The sequence below is a fragment of the Phlebotomus papatasi genome, chromosome 3 (genome assembly GCF_024763615.1).
Source record: "Phlebotomus papatasi isolate M1 chromosome 3, Ppap_2.1, whole genome shotgun sequence".
NCBI classification, from domain to species: domain Eukaryota; kingdom Metazoa; phylum Arthropoda; class Insecta; order Diptera; family Psychodidae; genus Phlebotomus; species Phlebotomus papatasi.
Genome location: NC_077224.1, coordinates 444,335 through 464,612, shown reverse-complemented (window position 1 = coordinate 464,612; position 20,278 = coordinate 444,335). Strand labels below are relative to the sequence as shown.

The following is a 20,278-nucleotide window of genomic DNA, read 5'->3' as shown; positions in this document are numbered from 1 at the left end:
TCACACATCCTCTTCCAAATTTACTAAAGAAAATGTGATGTGAAAAAAGAATAGGTAATAAAGAAAATTAAAATAATTAGGTACATAAAAATATCAGATTAAATAAGTATTGAAATTAGTATTGTGTTTTAAAATTTAATATTATATAAGAATTGTTGCCTATTTGGTTTACTTATCAAGAAAGCCACTAAGAAAATAAACTCGGACTAGCACTCTCTTACAAAATTAAAGTATGAGAAAACTCTCGCTTAAAACTCATTCAACAGAGTTGTTTTATATGACAAATATTTTGTTTAAATTTAAAAAAGCTTTTTCGGTTATTTTAGCTTTAAAATCATATTTGTAATTTATTAACACCACAAGCATTTATATTTCAACTATTGAGTCCCAGTACATTCTTCAGTCGCATTTTTCAAAAAAATATAAATAAATAAAAATATTAATAATTTACATGGTGTAATAAATTCTGGATTAATTATTACGCGTAATTAATGTTTTTTTGGGTTAAATTTTCGCAATTTGTCCCGAACAATAAGCGAAAAAATACGATGTAATGTGACTAAATTCCGTTTGAATAAAACCGGTAAAGTGGGCGCCCCTGGTATATAATATTTATCTAATATTGTATAACATTTGTTCCGGCCGGGGTTGCTGATTTTCGATATATCGATATATCGTCGCGAATGTGTCATTAAGGGAGTGTTTTTCCAGAAAAAATGCGTAAAACTTTGTGAGGGAGGAAAATGGCAAGTGCTTGTGTCTCCAGTAAAATATCTGGTGAATTGGGGGAGAAGGCTAATGTAGGAGACAGTCCCGACGATGAGGACAAAAGTGTATTGGATGATTTGACGAGTTCGAGCTCCCTCCTTGAGTTCCTCTCCCATGAACACAAGCAGAAATTTCTGGAGGAACTGCTGGAGGGAGCCAGCTCAGATGTCGACGAAAGCATCTTCGAGGAGATCAATCGTCTATCCAACACGTCAGATGACAGAAGTGTAGAGGAGATCCTCAAAGAAGCAGAGATGTTGATGCTATTAACGAGTCCAGCAGTAGCTTCCGGAAAGGATGAGAATAGCAAAAGGCCATGTCCGGAAGTTAATGTGGAGAAAGAAAAGGACATACCGAAAGTTTCGTTAGAGGTAAGTTCTTTATTTTTTAGTATTTCTAGAGATATATTTATTAAATAATTGAATAAGTCACGGGGGGAATGGGATGGTGGGATGTCACTCAGCCGTGAGTGATGGTTTCAGCCACTTTGTACGCAAAGATCTGGGCTTCCTTGCTTGTACTGATAATTTGATTGGCGGGCAGGATAAAGCCAGTGCGCCCTGAATCTCTCAATTCAATTGTATAGCAATACTTTATGCCCAGGGTACCCTTGCCCCAGTCGTCTGAGCCTCCGGAAGCCGGGTATAGAAGGCTTCCTGACGGTCCGACTGAATACGAAGCTCCTCCTGACTTTTTCATGAGCACAGCCGCTTCACGGCCAAGTCTGTCGAGTTCTTTGTGATCTGGGGGCACAAAACGATCATATCCCCAGGGATAGAGAATATATTGGCCATAGCTGTGGAAACTGAGAAAGGCTTGGAAGTCAGCTCCACTCCTCTCAAAGAAATTCTTCTGAGCCAGAGATTCTGGCTCAGAGAAAGCTGACATGCCGGCAAATGTTTCAGCACAGGGTTGCCTAGAGGCTCCCTGCTCTCCCCAGTGATACCCAAAGTTCCTATTCAAATCTACCCCATGGCACCGTCCATTGACCGATGGACGTCGGTTCTTACGCCACAGCCTGTCCACAAGGTGTGTGTATTCGTAGCCATCGGGATTGGCCACTGGGAGGATGTACCAGTCGATATCTTGTACATATTTAGGCTGATCCTCCCGGTACTCCACCAACTGGTCAATGATGTAAGTTACAGTTGCTGGAGAAATCCATTCCCTGGCGTGAATTCCACCGTCAATCCAAACCGCCTTGTTTTTGGCATTGCCATTTGAGATGCGCAATACCAGCAAAGGACGTCCCTCAATCGAATTCCCAATGGACTGCACACTGCAGATCTCGGGATAGGTATTAGCTAGGTACTCGAGGTATCCGTGTATGTCAGACAATCTATGATATGCACTCCATGTCATTCGGTGTCCTTTGAATTGAAGAAAAAGAAATTGTTAGAACTTGCTAAAATATTGAGGTTCAGAATAATTGGAAGTTCTCTCAAATAATCTGAAGATGCTACTGACCAGAGATGTAGGTTGATTAGGGCGACTGGAATTTACATATATTACTGTGACTTTAATTGAAAATCTTACATATTTTACTCCTATTTAAATGGGCGGGCTGTTTTAATTCGAATTTCGAAATCGTCCTTACGAAATTAGAAAAAAAATCTTCAGCTAAATAAAACACTGAATTTTACCATGATTTATTCTTTCGTTTCTTTTGGGACTCTGAGTACCCAAAGAAGCATATGAATATTCTATGAAAAACAATGTTTTTTTAATTATTCAGAACTGATAAAAATCCGATTCTTGTGGATGATTACAAACTATAAGGATGTCCAAATGTAAGATATTTTTTATAGGACCTCAATTAATTTCTGAGCTTAGATATTTTTGATTAAAAAATGGTGAAATTGGCTTGCTTAGATATTTTTTAATCAAAAATATCTATGCTCAGGAATTAATTGAGGTCCTACAAAAAATATCTTACATTTGGACATCCTTATAGTTTGTAATCATCCACAAGAATCGGATTTTTATCAGTTCGGAATAATTAAAAAACATTGATTTTCATAGAACATTCATATGCTTCTTTGGGTACTCAGAGTCCCAAAAGAGACGAAAGAGTTAAATATTTGTCTATCTTTCGGCGTTCATTTCTATCCCTTGGACCTCTTGGACCATTAATTGGTTCATTTGATGGCTGGAGTTTTATTCTCCAATAGTGTCTTGGATAAAAAGTAATTGGAACTCAATTTGACACTCAAGACTTCGAAATTTGAAGAGAAAATAATTCGGCCATCATGCAGACGAAACGAGAATTAAATATGTTTTTTTTTTTGGTTTCTGAAATCAATTTTTGAAAGCCCAGCTGTGAATAAAAGGGAGTTGCTTATCACAGTTAGAATTTAAAAAATTTTAAGACTGGTTTCGAAAGCTAAACAAAAGACAGTTTTACTTCTAGTTTCGTCCACGTGGTAGCTAAAATTCTACCACCCGGTAGATTTTCGAAGTATCTCGAATGTCAATCTTCAATTTTTTGTGAGAAAAAACAAAGAAATGACTCATAATATTCTTGTTATACTTGTAATTCTTCTTAAAATCACTTAGCAATTTTTCTTACGAGCTTTTAGTTGAAGTTTTTCGCAATTTTTTCATCTTACTATATATAGGTGTGTCTCGGAAAATCTTGCTTAATGGTTGGTTTCTCAGATAAATTTTCTCCAGTCTCTTTTATAGCTTCTCCAAGAGTGTCTTGACTAAAATAGAACGTTTTGTAGATTTTCTTTTTTTCGAACTCAGTCATATAGCAAATTCTTTTGACAGGAATATTGTGCGTTTATAAAGCTCAGTTGTATAAAGTTAAACTACTATAAAGTTGTATAAAGCTCAATGGAGAATTTTTTATATCGAATTGAATGATTTATTATGACTTACCGGTGCATAACATAGTTTAAGGTGCATTTCGAAATGTTCCCATTTGAATGGATCCTTTGGCGTCTTCTATACGGGACAATTTCGAAATGCACCCCACTGTGCTATGCACCGGTGAGTCTCGGGAAATCTCCCTTAGTGGTTCGTTCCTGTGATAAATTTTCTCCACCTTCTGTTATAATTCTCCCAAATGTGCACTAACTAAAATAGATAGTCTGGCAGACTTTCTATTTTATTTCAAAACTTTTCGAACGTCAATCACACAGCGTTTTACAATCAAAGAATTTGTTAAAGAGTGGTAAAGTTAATATTTATGCCTGGTGATGAACATTTTCTAAGGAAGAGGAGATGGGGCACTCATCCTCTATATCAAAACCGTCCTACCGCAGGATTTTATGCCAATATTGTTGCTAAATTAAGAAAACATCCTAAGTTTTTATTTTTCTATAAATCAACTTTATTCTATTTAAGTATTTAGGATGTCTATTTAACAATTCGACCATATTCTAATAAAGATTAAACGATACATTCAGAAGAGTGATCGATATCGTGTCCCTATTTCACCTGCTTTTCGATTTTTTTTAAAAATAGTTCACGAGAAAAATTATTTGAAATCGCTTGAAATGTCAAAATATTCGAACATAAACAAATGGAGCTTTCGAAGAGGGAGATTTTAGGCGCCGAAAGATAGGCAACAATGGACCGATCTAAAGCTCAGTGGGGGACTTTTGTGTCAAAATGGCAGTTTCGAAATAAAATCCCCCCGTTTAGATGCTCCCTTTTTGTAATTCATTACTAAAAATCCTGTACAAGTCTTAGCTAATAATTTAGGCCACACGCATTCAGCAATAAGATTAACTCTAAAAACTGCAAATTAATTTTCAAATAATTAAAGTAAAACTCTACAAATGTCAAAAAGTTTAAAAATATTGTTGTTTAAGTCATCCCTTGACGGGGCGTGGTTTAAAAATAATAGGGCTAAGTTTATTCTGAACAAAACAATTTACCTGAAGCTGAAAAAAATATCGCAGTCAGTTACAGTAATATAAATGCTTTCCAATGAAGAATTAAACAAATGTCTTAGTAATCTTGGTCCACATCTCTGGTCTCAAAGAGCTGAAACATTACCCCATCTGGCGTCTGGCCACAGTTCCATGGGTGGATCGAGGGAATTGTAGCCAAGGAATGCCCCACGGAGGCGTCGATAGCTTAGTGATCTATGATTAGCGACAGGTACAGCGCTTGATCTGCGCCAGAAATTCACATTTCTGACTTTATTAAGCAAGAGGAAGAGGAGGGCACAGAAGAGACAGAGCAAGGCAAGACAGTGGTCATGGAAGAAACAAAAAGAGATAAAGAGCCAGAGAGAAGAGAGAGATGTACAAGAGCTATAAGAAAAAAAGAAATTATATAAAAAAAACATAAAAATAAATACAGACTGAAAAAATGAAAATACTAGCAAATAAAAAACAAAGTAACAAAAGATGAAAGAGAGTGAAAACAGAGTCGCAACATTTTCTGCATTAATCATTTAAAAAAAAAAAAGTGCGTTGTCACAAGAATTGGATGTCTCTTATTTCTTAAATTTGTGGGAGGCAATGTAATTAAATTTATTCACCTTTGCGTTTCTTTCACTCTCATGGGAAATTGTATAATTGAATATTTGACTTGAATGGAAGTGATTGAGAAAGTTGGTTTTTTTGCGAAAATCATAATTATCGTGATATTTATTTTGAGAGACTTTCGAAAATGTCAAAAATTTTAGAAAATGTCAAAATCCTTGCAAAAAACATCCTAACAATTTTCTACAGTCCAATATGGAAATAATAGACGCAGATTATCTCTTGGTTATATAGTTGGTAGCTCTTGGTTATATGTTTTAGTAGAGGTTACCTAATGAGTCCAAACAGAAGTAGATTTTGATTGTCCAATAGTGTCTTGGATAAAAGTTAAATGGAACTCTATTTGCACGAAAAGTCGTTGAAGTTCGAAGAATTCAAATTCAATTTCGAATTTTCATACAAAATTTTCGAACAAGGTGGGGAAAATTTATCAAGTTACTCAGTGATTATGGAGTGATTAAATACTGGGGCAAGAACAGTAAACGTCGTTGTTCTGTTTTTTTCTTCACAACAATGTGAAAACCGACACATTTTGACACTTGAGCACTTCGAAATTCGAACAGGATGTAACTTCCCCCACCTTGCAAAAGTATTAAGAAGAAAAGTCTCTTTTTTGGATCTTCAAATAGATTTTCGAATTTTTCAAGATCTACTTCTGTACGGAAAGATTATGTATTTTCATTTATAGCAGGTTCTGAATTAGGCTATTTTACGATAAATCTTAAAATAGCCACAACCCTTGTCGAAAGATCTAGCAAAATGCGTCAACATTTTAGAATTTCAAATGAACTCTAATATCGAAAAATTGAATTTCGAAATTTAAATCTCAAATTCTCGAAATTTCCATTTTCGATATCGATTAACTTTTAATATTTTCAAGCTAAGATTCAGACCTTTCTTCAAACTTATCTCAAAAATCTTTATAAAACAGCGATATTTTAAGATATTCTTAACTCTTTATAAGATAATAAAATTTTCTAAAATATGCACGAGTTATATTTAAAGTGTTTTTGACGCTTCCTCAATTTGTTAAATTAATTTAACGATGAACTTCTTTTACAAAGTTTATCCCCATCTCTTCTTTTGACTGACTTTATGATTTTACTTTATCTTTATTTCTGCGTGTCACGAAAATTCTTTGAACGATTCGATAAATTCTAATTGCCGCATTCTTAACCAAAAATTCTTGAGGAATTTCCCCCATGCAAGAATTAAAGAAATATCTTCTCAAATGTGCAATTATGTTAATTCCTGTGACACTCTCCAGTTGTAATTGAGTCGTAAAATCGTAGTATTTATTGCCTTTCTCAGAGAGGAGTCCCACTGAGAATGTTTCGGAAAGGTGATAAAACTGCCGCAGTGTGGAATTGAAATAAACACTCCAAAGAATAATTTGATTGGACCTGGTTGAGGTACATGAGAAAATACTATAGTCTCAGGTGGGAAATTTATAGAAAAGAGGGAAAAAGGAGTTAGAAATCAGTCGTCCATGACGCCCTTCCTGCGGGACTCTCCGTTCTTCAGGTTTTTCCGTGTATTTGGCGTTGATTGAAAAGTGTGTGGGGCAATGAAAGTTTTTCACGAAGGGCCTGCCTTTAGACGGAGGGACTGTGGTCCCTCTTTTTACATTAATCATTTTTTGTGGTGCATTTTTATTGATTAAACAATTTCCTCTCCATACGTGTGGCAAAAGCCGGGCTTTTTGAATGGGTAACTCCCAGATAAATGCAGAAAATGTTGGCTATTGAAATGACTAAAGGTCACGATGGGATCATCTTTCATTTTCACACGTCGTTGTAAGACAATGTTTGACGATTGTTTTTCGAATTTAAATGCCTTAACCTTAGATCAATTTTGAATTATATTTATCTTTCATAGTGTACAACATTTACGGATTTTTTTAATTACAATTTTCGTAAAGTAGCAGTTTATAGTTTTTAGAAAAATATTAGAATTCGAAAAAACATCGAAATTCTGTGATCACTGATCTTCGCTTTACCCCTATCAAGATTAAACCTCAACGAAGAGGTAATTGCTAATGTTTGTCAATCAATAAATCGACAAATACAAATTTCTGATTCCAAAAAACCACGCAAAATAGAAAGTCCTTTGGTTTTTGTAATTATTTCGAATTTCGAAAAATTTTGATCTTAATTTCGAAATCAAAATGAAAGAATGTTTTTCGGGAGTTTTCGTTAAGTAAGATTACTTTTAAACACAATTTTAAATTTAAGTTTAACGTAGAATTTGAGTATAATGGGATTACTTGGAACCAGTTCGCAAAGCCTGAGACGCTTTACCACCCCTTTTCTTCTATTTTGTGATCTTTTTCAATCTGCACATTTTAAACACTGAGGAAATCTCAAATCTTCTAAATTGGAAATGGTTCCAAATTACCCCTTTTACTCTCATTTAATTCTTATCCCAAAAATCATCCTAAATGGATAATATTCTGGTTTTTAGAACCATTCTTAGTTCATTTCAATTACAAAAAAAATGAGTCATCCCTCTCTTACAATTGTGATAAAAAAAAATTAAACAAAAAAAAACAGAAACAGAAACAGAATGAATGACAAAAATTCTAAATAATTTCTTTGTGGCACATAGTGACACAATTCATCACCTTTACAATTTCGTTTAATGATTGTGTTATGGAATATTTGCGGCTTAAGTCGTCGAGGCCACATCTCACCCTATTAGACACATAATAACGGAAATTGCACATAGTAATACAATTTCAAAATATTTTGATTTAGATTTAGAAATCAGAATTGAAGTAATTATTTCAGGTGTTTTTTTTACTAATCAAGGTAAATAAATAAGAAAAAGTAATAGTTGTTCTGTAAATCGGAATTTTAGACACCTTGGAAATAATTTTAATAATATTTCTTTCAAGACTATACGCACGCGTATTTAATATGTTCGAAAAAGTAAGTTGATAATAAGAGAAGTTGATCTGGAGGGGAATTCTGTAATTTTCGTGACATTGTCACGCGTGAGTTCGAAACGTGACAATACCATTCGAGTTTTTTTGTCATATCATATGAGTTCGAAAATGCAATTCATTGATTTTAATGAAATTCCTTTACTTGATGATTTTATGAAAATACAGTACGTCTTGATTGATTTGTTTAACAATATTCATTGTCATTTGAATTGCCAGAAATCTCAAATATGTGACTTTTGGCAATGCCACGTGAGCTGAAATGGTAATGCCACGGCTACAGAATCGCATTTTCGAAAAACCTCTCCTAAGATTCGAACCCAATTTATCATATGGCATTGCCAGAGCGTTACGGAATTCCTCTTCTGGAAGGGAATTCTGTAACGCTCTGGCAATGCCATATGACAAATTGGGTTCGAATCTTAGAAGAGCTTTTTCGAAAATGCGATTCTGTAGCCGTGACATTGCCATTTAAGCTCACGTGACATTGTCAGAATCAGAAGTCACATATTTGAGATTTCTGGCAATTCAAAAGACAATTAATTTTGTTAAACAAATCAACCAAGACGCACTGTATTTTCATTAAATCATCAAGTAAAGGGATTTCATTAAAAATTCAATGAATTGCATTTTCGAACTCATATGATATGACAAAAAAAGCTCGAATGGCATTGTCAGGTTTCGAACTCACGCATGACAATGCCACGAAAATTACAGAATTCCCCAACTGGTTTACGTTCTTCGATTTATTTTTAATTATTCAACCTGTCAATCCTATATGGGATCTTTAGGGACGTTAAAGAATTTGGGAGATAATTATCTTGGACACTAAGAACACTAATTTTTACTAACTTTTACATCGACACTTCTTGTTCAATCATTAGTAGAATCTTCTGCCTTTTGAATGAGTCTGCAGATTTCATCCAGAATCGAAACTGTGGCTGAATAGAATTCAATTCCTTAGTTCAGTAATAAAAATTCCCAAAACTTCTCTTTTGAGATTTCTTTATGGTAGAGTTTCTTCTGTATCGATTCGAGGAAATATTAGAGAGAACTTTTCTTTAAATAAAACTTCAAAAATCCGGTGGAAGTTCGAAAATTCGAACTGACAAAAAGGAATATTCATGAAAAGGAGATTTATTTTATTCGAATTGAAATTAGCAAATATACATTGTTGCTAACGTTTTTGACGATTAAATTTTAAGATTAACTAAGACACTAAAAATGACTACTAACAGGGTGAAAAAGTTAATAATTTACAAAAAAAACACAGTACTTTCTCAAATTCGGGCATTTGAGACCGAAATGTCGCCCGAAGTAGAGAAAAATTCGATAGCACCACGATTTTAAGAACTTATTGTAATTTTTATGGGTATCATCAAACCACTTAGCTTTTAGCTCTAACACTGAGAAAAAAAAGAGGGTGCGATTGACTTTTTTTCCTCATAACTTTAACATTTTTAGATGTAAAAATATATCAACATTTTTTAATGTTAATTTTACACTTTTTTAAGGGTAAAATTAACATGAAAAAGGATAACTTTAACCCCCAATACACCTAAAAACGGTAATATTCATACCGATTTCGGATCAATACTGCAGGGTAAAATTAACATTTCTGAAATGTTATTTTAACTTTTTCGGATTTCTCTCGGTGAAACAGACTTACGCACATCCTTGAGAATATTTAACTCGTAAAATTTGGCGATAATTTAGCTGTAAAGATCCAGGTAAAAAAAAAATTGTGCAAAGGACATCTAACCCGTAATCATAAGCCCTCAGTGTATGATACTTTGCGCTAATTACTGTAAAATTTTACAGGCTAAATATTCTCAGGCATCAGCCTCAGTCTATTTGTGAATTCAAATTATCACTATGAAACTTTGATTTTCAAGACATCCTTGAATGCGTTGATCCTTCTATCACGGTGAATATTCGTGTATTTTGCGTACCTTTTCGATTTTGAAGTTGCTCAATAACTTCTGGCGGTGGATTTTCAGTATCAATTGCATGCTGAAGATCATCGATTACAACATCAAAGGGCACTTTGGCATTTTCCAACAATTTCCTAGCATCGGCAATCACGGGCTTCTTGAGGAACATATCAACAGAAGTACCATTGAGATTCCACATTGCAACATCTGTCAGGAGAACAATTAAATGTTCAATTTGTAGCTTACATCATTTGAAAACTTTGATTGTGTGAAAAGTTTTCGGCAATAGGCCAAATAAAAAAAAGGAAGTAAGAGAAAGAGTTGATAGAGCGAAAGTGGGTAGAGTTTCTCGTACTGAATTTATGCTGAAGATCTGCTACGGCATTCTTCCGTACTTGATCATCGTACGAAATGCGCCAAAGTTGGGCACCAGTGTACTTGACTGGATGATCAGTGGAAACACTTTCATCTTCATCACGTGGATTATCCAATAATTCCGGTTCGGTGCTATTCTCAAATGGCTGTGGACTTATCACTAAAACATCACTCTGCACGTCTGCAGTTGGTGTTGTTGGTGATGCCTGAGAAGAAAGTGGTGCGTTGACCGCGATCACGATGCAAATCAACACAATCACATTCACTTTTACGGCACGATAGTCCGCGGACAAGATCAATGGCAACATTTTTTTTTTCTACAAATTAACCAAAAAAACATACACACAAATTGTCTGTCTCTGGGGCACTTTCTTGTGCGATCTTCACTGATCAACACTTTGGTGGGAAATGATCGGGATTCAGCGGTGTTGATGACATTTTATAAGCTGGGTGCGATGGAGGCTGGGATGAAAGTGGAGGGAGATAATGTGGTTGAAGAAGACAAGAAAAAAGTATTGGTTGTGATTCAAGAATCAATTTAAATCTTTAACAAAATAATGAAGAAGAAAGAAGAGAAAGACACATAATTAGGAGTTTTTACGGAATTACAAGCTTCTCCTAAGAGCTTATTTTCTATAAATAAAAGCTTCGATATTTGTTGAGAATTGTTTTCGAATCCAAGTGGATAATTAGGAAAATTTCTGGTATAAAGTAAATATCCTAGATTTCAGTCAAATATTTTCAAGAGACCTAGCGATATAATCTAAAAGTAAATGTTGATAAGAGGTCCTTTGATAATTTAAAACATATAAATAAAATCATTATTTGAATGTGAAAACATCTAATAAAATAAAATTCAGCATCAAGGATTCTAAGACATTGTTAGCCGAATTTGAAAAATATTTTATATATTGAGTTATTCTTCTTTTTTTATTTTGTCCTAGTAAGGCGTACGTAGGGCTAATATTGACGAGCCAAAAATTGCAATATCTTTCAAGATGAAAAAAACCAAGTATTAAAATTTTTACTGTATATGTATAAAGTATATTCATTATGATCCGTCTCAGACACCCGAATGTTTTAAAAATCCGCACAAGGAATAAACCAAATATAAAAAATAAGTTATTGAGAGCTTTTTGAGCCGTCTTTTAAAAAAATACTTTACTGAAGTAACCAATTTTGAACTACTTATTTTGCAATATCTAAGGTTCCTATCCGTGTTCCGAGTTATCCCTCCAAAAATTCTTTAGTAAAATTGATCATTCAGAGCAATTTCATTGAAAGGGCATTTGCATTCAAAGGAAAGTACTTTTATTGTCTTTAGAAAGATCTTTTGTTGCCAAATTTATTTAATTTTCCAGCTAAAGCATTATATACTTAATATGTATTTAATAAGTTTTTAATTCAATGACTTAATTTTAAGGAGTTATAAAACATTCAACTACTTAAAAATGTATAAAAATTAGAGAATCGTCAGTGCTTTGTGCCAAGTATTAAAATTAATATGGCATGACATGACTCAACCTTAACACTAAGTATTTAATTAAGGCCTAAGGTAAAGTGTCCTCAATTCAACCGGTTCCTCGACTCGACCGATGGTCAATTTGAGAATGTTTTATAGTCAATTTCTATGACATTATCACTGATTTGTATTATTTATATAATAATTGACCTATTAATGTAAAATCATATGCTAAATATTATAGCAAATATAAATAAATTGAATAAATAACTCTACCGGTCGAGTCGAGGAACCGGTCGACTTGAGGGTACTTTACCTTAATTGAGTAGTTTGTATTAGGGATATGAAAAGTATTTTCACCAAATACTTAGTTAAAGATTTTCGACTAAACACGTTTTAAGAGATAGCCCTAATGTTTACATAACAAATATTTTTAATTTCTCATATCAATAAAAGTCTTCATAGTAAACTTTAAACTTACGAAATACACCCGCCAGAATAATTAAAATTGAGTTTAAATTAGATTTTCAAATAAAGAACTACAGAACTTTTTCCACAATCTTTGATTCGAATTTTCACTGAATTTCCCACATCAAGAAAAGTCCATTTTGAAGTGATTTTCAAGAATTTATCCGTAAAATGTTCTAGTTTTCTTTACAAACAATTTGTGTATCAGAAAAAATCTAGATGATGAAATGGATTATTGATAAATTACAAAAAAAGTTTCAAAGGAAAATTAAAGCTATTTTTGATAAATTTTTCTTAACAAAAAAAAACTAATATTCATTCTATGAAAAAACTGATGAAAACAGTTTATGATCTGTTTAAACCACACCACTTAAAGTCGTCAAACTCGAAATAAAACAGAATTAATACCGATTTTTTCAATAAACTCTTAAAGAGCCAATCTAACAACATTTCGTTTTAGATAATCTCAAGCTTAAACACAGTTCTCTGAAAGACTACTCAGTAACTAAAACGTTTTTGTACTCCTTTGTCTAGATCCGTATAAATCATCAAAATTGGTGATGTAAAAGATTATAGAACAGGATTTTTTCAAAGAACATTTCCTAAGTTTTTTTTTTAAAGTCCTAACCCTTTTGCGAGCTTTTTAGTGTGATATTTGATAAATTTTCCCCACCTTGTTCGAAAATTTAGTATGAAAATTCGAAATTGAATTTGAATTCTTCGATCATCAACGACTTTTTGTGCAAATAAAGTTCCATTTTCCTTTTATCCAAGACACTATTGGAGAATCAAAATCTACTTGTGTTTAGGCTCAGAGGGGTTTCATTGATTTCTTAGAAAGCTCAAATAAACAGGCTTCATATGTTCACTAACTTCATATGTTAATTGAAGTTTTTTTTTTAATATAAAATCTTCAAACCTGAACACTTCTGTTATTCTACGAATAACAATGACAAATATTTTGATCATTAAATTTTCTTCTTAATGGATTCAACAATTGATTGCACATTTTCATGCACTTCATGCATATTCTATCTTGTCTGAACGTGGAAACATCAATATATATATACATATATATAAATATATATAATATCTTATATATATTTTCACTTTTCACTGGGAAATTGTATATTTTGTGCAATAGCTTCGTGAATCGATAGAAATGTTGCATGATTTGTGAGACATCGTCGAAGATGCGCGTGTGAATTTGCACCGCAAAAATTACCATTAAAATGGTTTTTCCTCAAGTCTATACAATGGAAATAAATCAATGGTTTTTAATTGAATTTTCTTCTCGTCAACATATTTCAACCTTTAAGTGATTTACTACCTTTTCCCTATTTCATCTTCACCTTCTTTTTTTCAAGAGCATCAACAACAAATTCAAAATATGTGGCACTTCTTCTTTCACTCTACGCAAAATAATGTCAAGTTCATTGAATTTTAAGAGTTTTTCACCGAAAAAAAAAACTAAAAATCGCACGCACTTGAAATTTCTTTCTTCAACAAAAGAGTTGTTTGAAAAGAGAGTGAATAATGTAAGACATGTTTGGAATTTTTTCCGCTCTGCACAATTTTTGTTAATTGTTTATCTTTGGTTGTATCTATTTCACTTCCTCACCACGTTTCTTCTTTCATTGTAATTTTTCTTGAATGGAAATTGCAATAATTTGCTGCGGTTAAGAGACACTTTAGTTTATCAAGCGAAAGAAATCGCTTTTCTCACATATTGTTCGATTTGTTTAGTTAATATAACAGATCCTAAGCAAAATAATGCACGCAGTATTTTAATTTATATATTTAGGGTCGAAGGAATATCTGTTCGGCAGGGAACGCCTATTGGCAATTTTGTCAAAATATTCAAATTTATTTAATGTATCTAACAAAATTCAAATAATATGAGGTTTTTTTTCATTTATTTACTTCTTTCTATAAGGAAAAATGTTCAAATTTCATATCCCAAATGGTACAAAATAGGCTGCCAATAGGTCATGTCATGACACATTCTTAAAGTGCCAATAGGTACTCCTTTGACTCTATGGAATGCTTCAGTTGAATTTTATTCCGAAGCCGAAAAACCGCATCGAAAAACGAAAAACGGCATATTATCGATTCAATATTGATTATAAGACTGATGCAGTCGGATTAAAAAAAAATACTTTGAGAAATAGACCCTTTAAAGTGGCTTGACTTTGGACCTTTGAAAATTCGATATCGAAACGATTTTCGGTCATAGGTATCTATGGACGATATATTCACATTCTTCCCATCCACAAGTAGATCTTGAAAAATTCGAAAATCTATTTGAAGATCCAAAAAAGAGACTTTCTTACTTCTTGATAAGGCCGCAAGGTGACGAAGGTACATCCTGTTCGAATTTCGAAGTGCTCAAGTGTCAAAGTGTGTCGTTCTTCACATTTTTGTGAGGAAAAAAAACAGAACAGCGATGCTTACTGTTCTTGTCCTATTATTTAATCACTCCATAATTACTGAGTAAATCTTGTGCCAGCCTTTTAGTGTGATATTTGATAAATTTTCCCCACCTTGTTCGAAAATTTAGTATGAAGATTCGAAATTGAATTAGAATTCTTCGAACATCAACGACTTTTTGTGCAAATAGAGTTCCATTTACCTTTCATCCAAGACACTATTGGAGAATCAAAATCTACTTGTGTTTGGGCTCATTGACTACCGTAGAGTTACTCAAATATGAACATTTGAGGGGTATAACTGACATTTATTGCTTCACAAATTTAAACAATATTTTTAAAAACGAAACGAAATTCATGGAAAATGCACTTTCGCGACCCCAATAGGGATAAGCGGTTGAAATTGTTTCTACACTTTCTCTAAAAAATTAAGAAAAATACTTTTAGACCATTTTTGATTAAGATTTATTAGTAAATACATTAAATTTGTCGAGGAAGTTAATAGAAGATGATAATGAGAAAACTTTCTTCACATAACCTCAAATTTTATATTCCGAATTCATCCGTCGTTCGTATTTGAGGAACATTACTGTATCTTCAGAATATATCCGAAGGAGGAGTCGGGTGGGGAGGGACAGAAAAAACTTCTGGAAATAATGTTCGCTTATGGAGGGGTCACGAAGGTCGAAAGTCGGTATCTCTCACCGTTTGGCTTACAGGTTAATGACATAAAAAATTTATTACATATATTCTGCTTCTTCTTTGAATTCTAGCAGTAAAATGTTATTGAAAAAGAAACAAAAGATTAAAGGCAAAATGGCTATTTCTTCTCTTTATTTATGCAGCTTAACTTACAATTTGTCGTAAGCGTTGTTTGCATTGTTATATCCACGTACTGTTGCTGCAGAAAAATTGCGCGCGCTTTTGGAAGAGACGTGAATTCTTTTGGGTGGTTGAAGAAGTGGAAGAGTTTGTTGGATTGAGAATTGGGAAAAGGGGTATGAGAGGAGGTAAAAAGGCAATGAGACTTGAGTGGTGGCGCAGGTTAGCAACCTCTCTTTGTTGGGCAGGAACAGAAATTAGCTCTTCCAACCAGCTCCCCGTGGTTTCAAGCCACAACGGTTGCTGTGCCAGGGGTCAAATTTATAAAGTTGGGGAAATTATGAGGAGGAGAGATTTGTGCTGAGCCGTTTATTGTCCCGGCAGTTAGAACCTGTTCGAAATCGCGTTGTGAGATATGGGAAAGAAACGGAAGAAAAAGAAGAGCATTATAACTGTAAACACCTTCTTTTCCCTGGGTGACAATATTTTAATTAAACATATTGAAATGTCTCATTTAAAATTCCTCCAGCCAGATCTATTTGTGATTTTTTTTCTCTCTTTCAGCGACGAGCTGGCAGTGACATGAAGAAGGTGGTACCAAGTGATGATATTGTCAATGTTGATGAGTTTGATGTGGATGGAAAGATTGAGAACCAGGAGAGTTCACCGCTACAGTCACCGGAGACGCCCATTGAGGTGGTTTTTGTGGAAAATTCCAGGGATAAATGCATTGGAACTGATATTCAGTTTCTCGATAAATCCACAAATCCTTCACCAAGGAGTCTTACTCCAGTAAATGATACTCCCTGGCCACCGCGTGAGAGGGCTCTTGAGGATGAAATTTCGCGTCTGCAGGAACAGTTGAAGGATACTAAGGAGAGATTTCACAGTCTTCGTCTGCAGCATGATACAATGTCGTCTCATCATCGATCTCTGCGTGAATCCCAATCGACGATGCAGGAGGAGACAGAACGCCTTAAGTTGGAGGTGCAGCATCTAACAGAATGTGCTGGAGTTCTCAGAACAGAAGTCCAGGCAGCCCGGAGTGATCGTGCTGAGGGTCAGGAAGTACTGAAAGTCCTGCAGACGGAACTTGAAGAAGCTCGTGGGGAAAAACGCAAACTCCAAGAACAAACTGAAAGGGATGCCAAAGTAATTCTTGACTTGCAGCGACAGTGCAAAGAAATGGAAAGGATACTCATGAGAAAACATCCGGATTCTGTGTCAGCTCTTATTGTGGCATCCAAAGGAGTGGGAAATGCCAAAGAAGAAGCTTCGACACGGCGCGTTCTCGAACAGCGAATTGCCCAACTCGAAACTGATGCCAAGGAGCAGGATGCAAAAGCTCAGAAAATTCTTGCCAATGTCCAAGCCAAATTCAGTACAGTTCAATCCAAGTATGAAACTCACATTGCTGATCTGGAGACTCAAGTTCTCAGTCTGCAAGATCTCAATTCCAAACTCACACACAAAATTGAATCTCAGAGTGCAATAATTCGCGAGAGGAACAGCACAGTCTATGCTAGTATCTTTACACAGACCGAAGAGCAGCCAGAAAGAGAATTCCCCATCGAGAAGATTTCAACGGGCACGCAGACGGAGCAGAAAGTCGCTGTGGGAAAACCATCATCAACGCCAGCGACTGTCAAGAAATCAGCATCTTCTAGTCGAATTGTCAATTCCTTCTCGGAATCTCAGATAAATCATGGAAATGATCCCCATCTCATGGCCACAATTCGTGGGATGAGAGTGGATTTGGCCATCAAGGAGAAAGCCCTGCAGAGGCTTACGAGAGAACTGGAAGAGTGCAAAAAGACAATTCGGAAGGCACAGCAGAAAGAAAGGGAAGGTAAGTCTATTTTCATTCTGAGTTGTTTATTTTAGATGAAATTATATACGGGAAAATATTTATACAACCTTGACCGAGATAATCTTGCTTATTATTTTTTTTAGCAAAGTAAAAAAATGTAAAAATAATTAATTTATTAGGTGTTTTTTTTTTTCACTTCAAATGACTCATAAATTAAGATTTTTGATCTTTATAGGTGGATTCACAAATTTGTTTTGTAAACATTAAATTAGAAATTACGAGCAACAAACAGTTGATCTAAAAAAATATAGGGGAAGGCTTTCAGGCTTCGTACACACTCTGGCTTCGAACAATTTATTTTTTCAAATGTCGAATGAATCAGTCCTACTTACGGCAATATATTTTAATAGCTAATCGTAAATCACACAATTCCGGAAGAAAGTGCGGTCAGATTCGAAACCAAAGTATGTGCGAAGCCTAAAAACCTTCCCCTATAGTGTAAATTCTTCAAATTGTGAATTTCAAAAATTAGTAGGGCACACCGGGGCAGATTTAGCCACGTATAGTATTAGATAGTGGTATCTTATAGTTTGCCTGCGAAGGAATATTGAGAAAACTACTCCTTATTCTAAATATATAGTACCCTTCCTATTCATTGAAATATCGTCAGTTAAATCAGCATTTGTCGTAACTTCCTTTTGACAACTTTTCAGGAAACGATATTTTCAGTTCAGCTTTATTTATCTTAAAAATGAGCCCTGAATGCGATACTTTTGAGTCAAAATAATAAAAGTGGCACTAATAAAATGTAAGTTAACTTGAGAAAATCTTTACAAAATGATTTAAAAGCTGAGATATTGAGATATATGTCCGATGAAACACAATAAGATTTTATCGTAACTTCCATCGTTTATAAAGCCGTAACTTCCAATGTGTGGAAATCTTAGAAGTTACGACAATTTTCAAAAATGCAATATATCAATTTCAATGACTCTAGTGATAATAACGGTCTGGAAATTGTTTTGAATTAGGACATTTACCCTACTGCTAGAATTCAAAGAAGAAGCAGAATATATGTAATATATTTGTTTTTGTCATTAACCTGTAAGCCAAACGGTGAGAGATACCGACTTCCAATCTTCGGTGACCCCTCAGTCACAAGTTAAAGTATTTTACAATTCAGTCATAAATGGCAAAAACTTAACAATTCAGTCACGAATAGAAAAAGAGATTGCAACATATCAGTACTACTGCGTGTTGTAATTTCTGTCCCGTCCCGTCCGAGGTACAAACGCTTCTGGAGAGAGAACGGAAAGAGATATCGACAAGCGGTTTTCGGTAAAGGTTAAATGTCTATAGGTGGCTAGAAGTTGGTGATGTTAGACCAACCATCAAGACCCCCCCCCCCCGCTTTGAAACCGCCATTTTGAAACACCCCCAAATTTTGTTTTTTTTTTTTTTTTCAATAATTCAACTTTTATGACCTTTTATGAACTTTTATGACTCGATCGATCTCAAATTCAATATGTTATAGCCGAGCCTAAAAGGATTTTTTGTTATAGGGTACAATGGGATAATCTGGAACAGAATTTAAATTCGAACTTTGATTTTTCCTCAATTTTTCGTAGGAAGCATTCTTCAGTGTAGAATTTGTACTTTGTGGTTTTCTTTTTCTCTTTGCGCGCGAAGAAATCACAAAGTACAACTTGAGTCTTTATGAAAAACTATTTGAATTATTGTACGAAAGAGGCTTTAATTAAATTTATCTAATCGCTTTCACAACATGCATTTTTTGAAAAATAGATTCAGTAGGGGAATGTAGGCAGCCTTCGCACATTTTTTCGTGCTTCATATTCAGGACTTTTTCTGACTAAACTGTAAAATGGGCAGTGAATTGCACTACACCAAAAAGTTCTCTGATCTTTTAGGTTTCTATGCATGCCTAGTCCACTATCACAGAATTGTTGGTTTTTCCTGGATAGGAAAATGAAAAAAAATATGACGATTTGTGCGATTCTTGCCCCCGGGGGGGCAGCGTTCACACGATGGGGGTTTGGGTTCGTCATTGCTTTTTTTCTCGAAATAAATTTTATCTACAATTAAAAATTATTTTCCGATTGTTATACTGTAACCCCGTGAACCCGCGGAAACTATCACTGCACTAAAAGAAGATCTTTAAAACACATTTTTTCACATTTTCTGGAGCACTGTTTTTCTTCCAAATTAATATCGAAAAATCGACTATGAACATGTTCACACGGTTCACACTGTCAATAACCGTCGTCTCATGGAGATGGGAAGGAGACTATACGCCTGTCGAAGAGGAAATGACCACGAATGTCTCACTGTGGCTTCTCCATAGCAAAATTCCGCAAAAATTCCAATGGAAAACTTGCGTCCAAATGGCTAAATTCGCTGGAATTTTTTTAATAATAATAATAATAATAATAGTTTATTTAATTCACAATAATAGGGTCATCCCTCTTACAATTGTGAAAAAAGAAAAAGAGAAAAAAAAATTACAAAAAAAATTAATACATCAAAATGAGAAAAAAAATGAAAAATAAACAAAAAGAAGAAAAATTTAGGCGATAATTTCTCAAGGCTCAGCCTGAAAATGCCGCCGAATAGCATCCGCAGAGTTACGGCTATTAGCCGGAATGGAGTTGTGAAGTACTATGCCCTTTACAAACAGTGTGCGATAAAGGCAGTCACTGTTAGATTTAGGTACTATAAGTCCTCGAACCCTTGCCGAACCCCCCCT

The 20,278-nt window shown here is 34.4% G+C and overlaps 2 protein-coding genes across 4 annotated transcripts in view; one reads left to right on the top strand and one right to left on the bottom strand.

Moving 5' to 3' along the window:
• Positions 1-653: 653 nt before the first annotated feature.
• Positions 654-20,278, top strand: part of LOC129806320 (ubiquitin carboxyl-terminal hydrolase CYLD) — a 70,862-nt gene continuing 51,237 nt past the window's right edge. The window contains exons 1-2 of one of the 2 annotated variants that reach the window (XM_055854814.1): positions 654-1,139; positions 16,269-17,553. In XM_055854814.1, coding sequence (XP_055710789.1) covers positions 744-1,139; positions 16,269-17,553 — 1,681 coding nt within the window. In that variant the 5' untranslated portion in view covers positions 654-743. Of the gene's footprint in view, positions 1,140-16,053; positions 16,159-16,268; positions 17,554-20,278 lie in introns of those variants that run through there. The other variant, XM_055854815.1, reaches the window with a different exon arrangement.
• On the bottom strand, positions 1,123-10,954 carry LOC129806345 (carboxypeptidase B-like). 2 transcript variants are annotated; one of them, XM_055854897.1, is made up of 4 exons: positions 10,504-10,954; positions 10,167-10,355; positions 4,777-4,920; positions 1,123-2,138 (listed from the first exon to the last, which is right to left on the bottom strand). In XM_055854897.1, the coding sequence occupies exons 1-4, from the start codon at positions 10,829-10,831 to the stop codon at positions 1,228-1,230; spliced, it is 1,572 nt and encodes a 523-aa protein (XP_055710872.1). In that variant the 5' UTR covers positions 10,832-10,954; the 3' UTR covers positions 1,123-1,227. The 2 variants fall into 2 exon arrangements, with proteins under 2 accessions (XP_055710872.1, XP_055710873.1); XM_055854898.1 differs by lacking the exon at positions 4,777-4,920.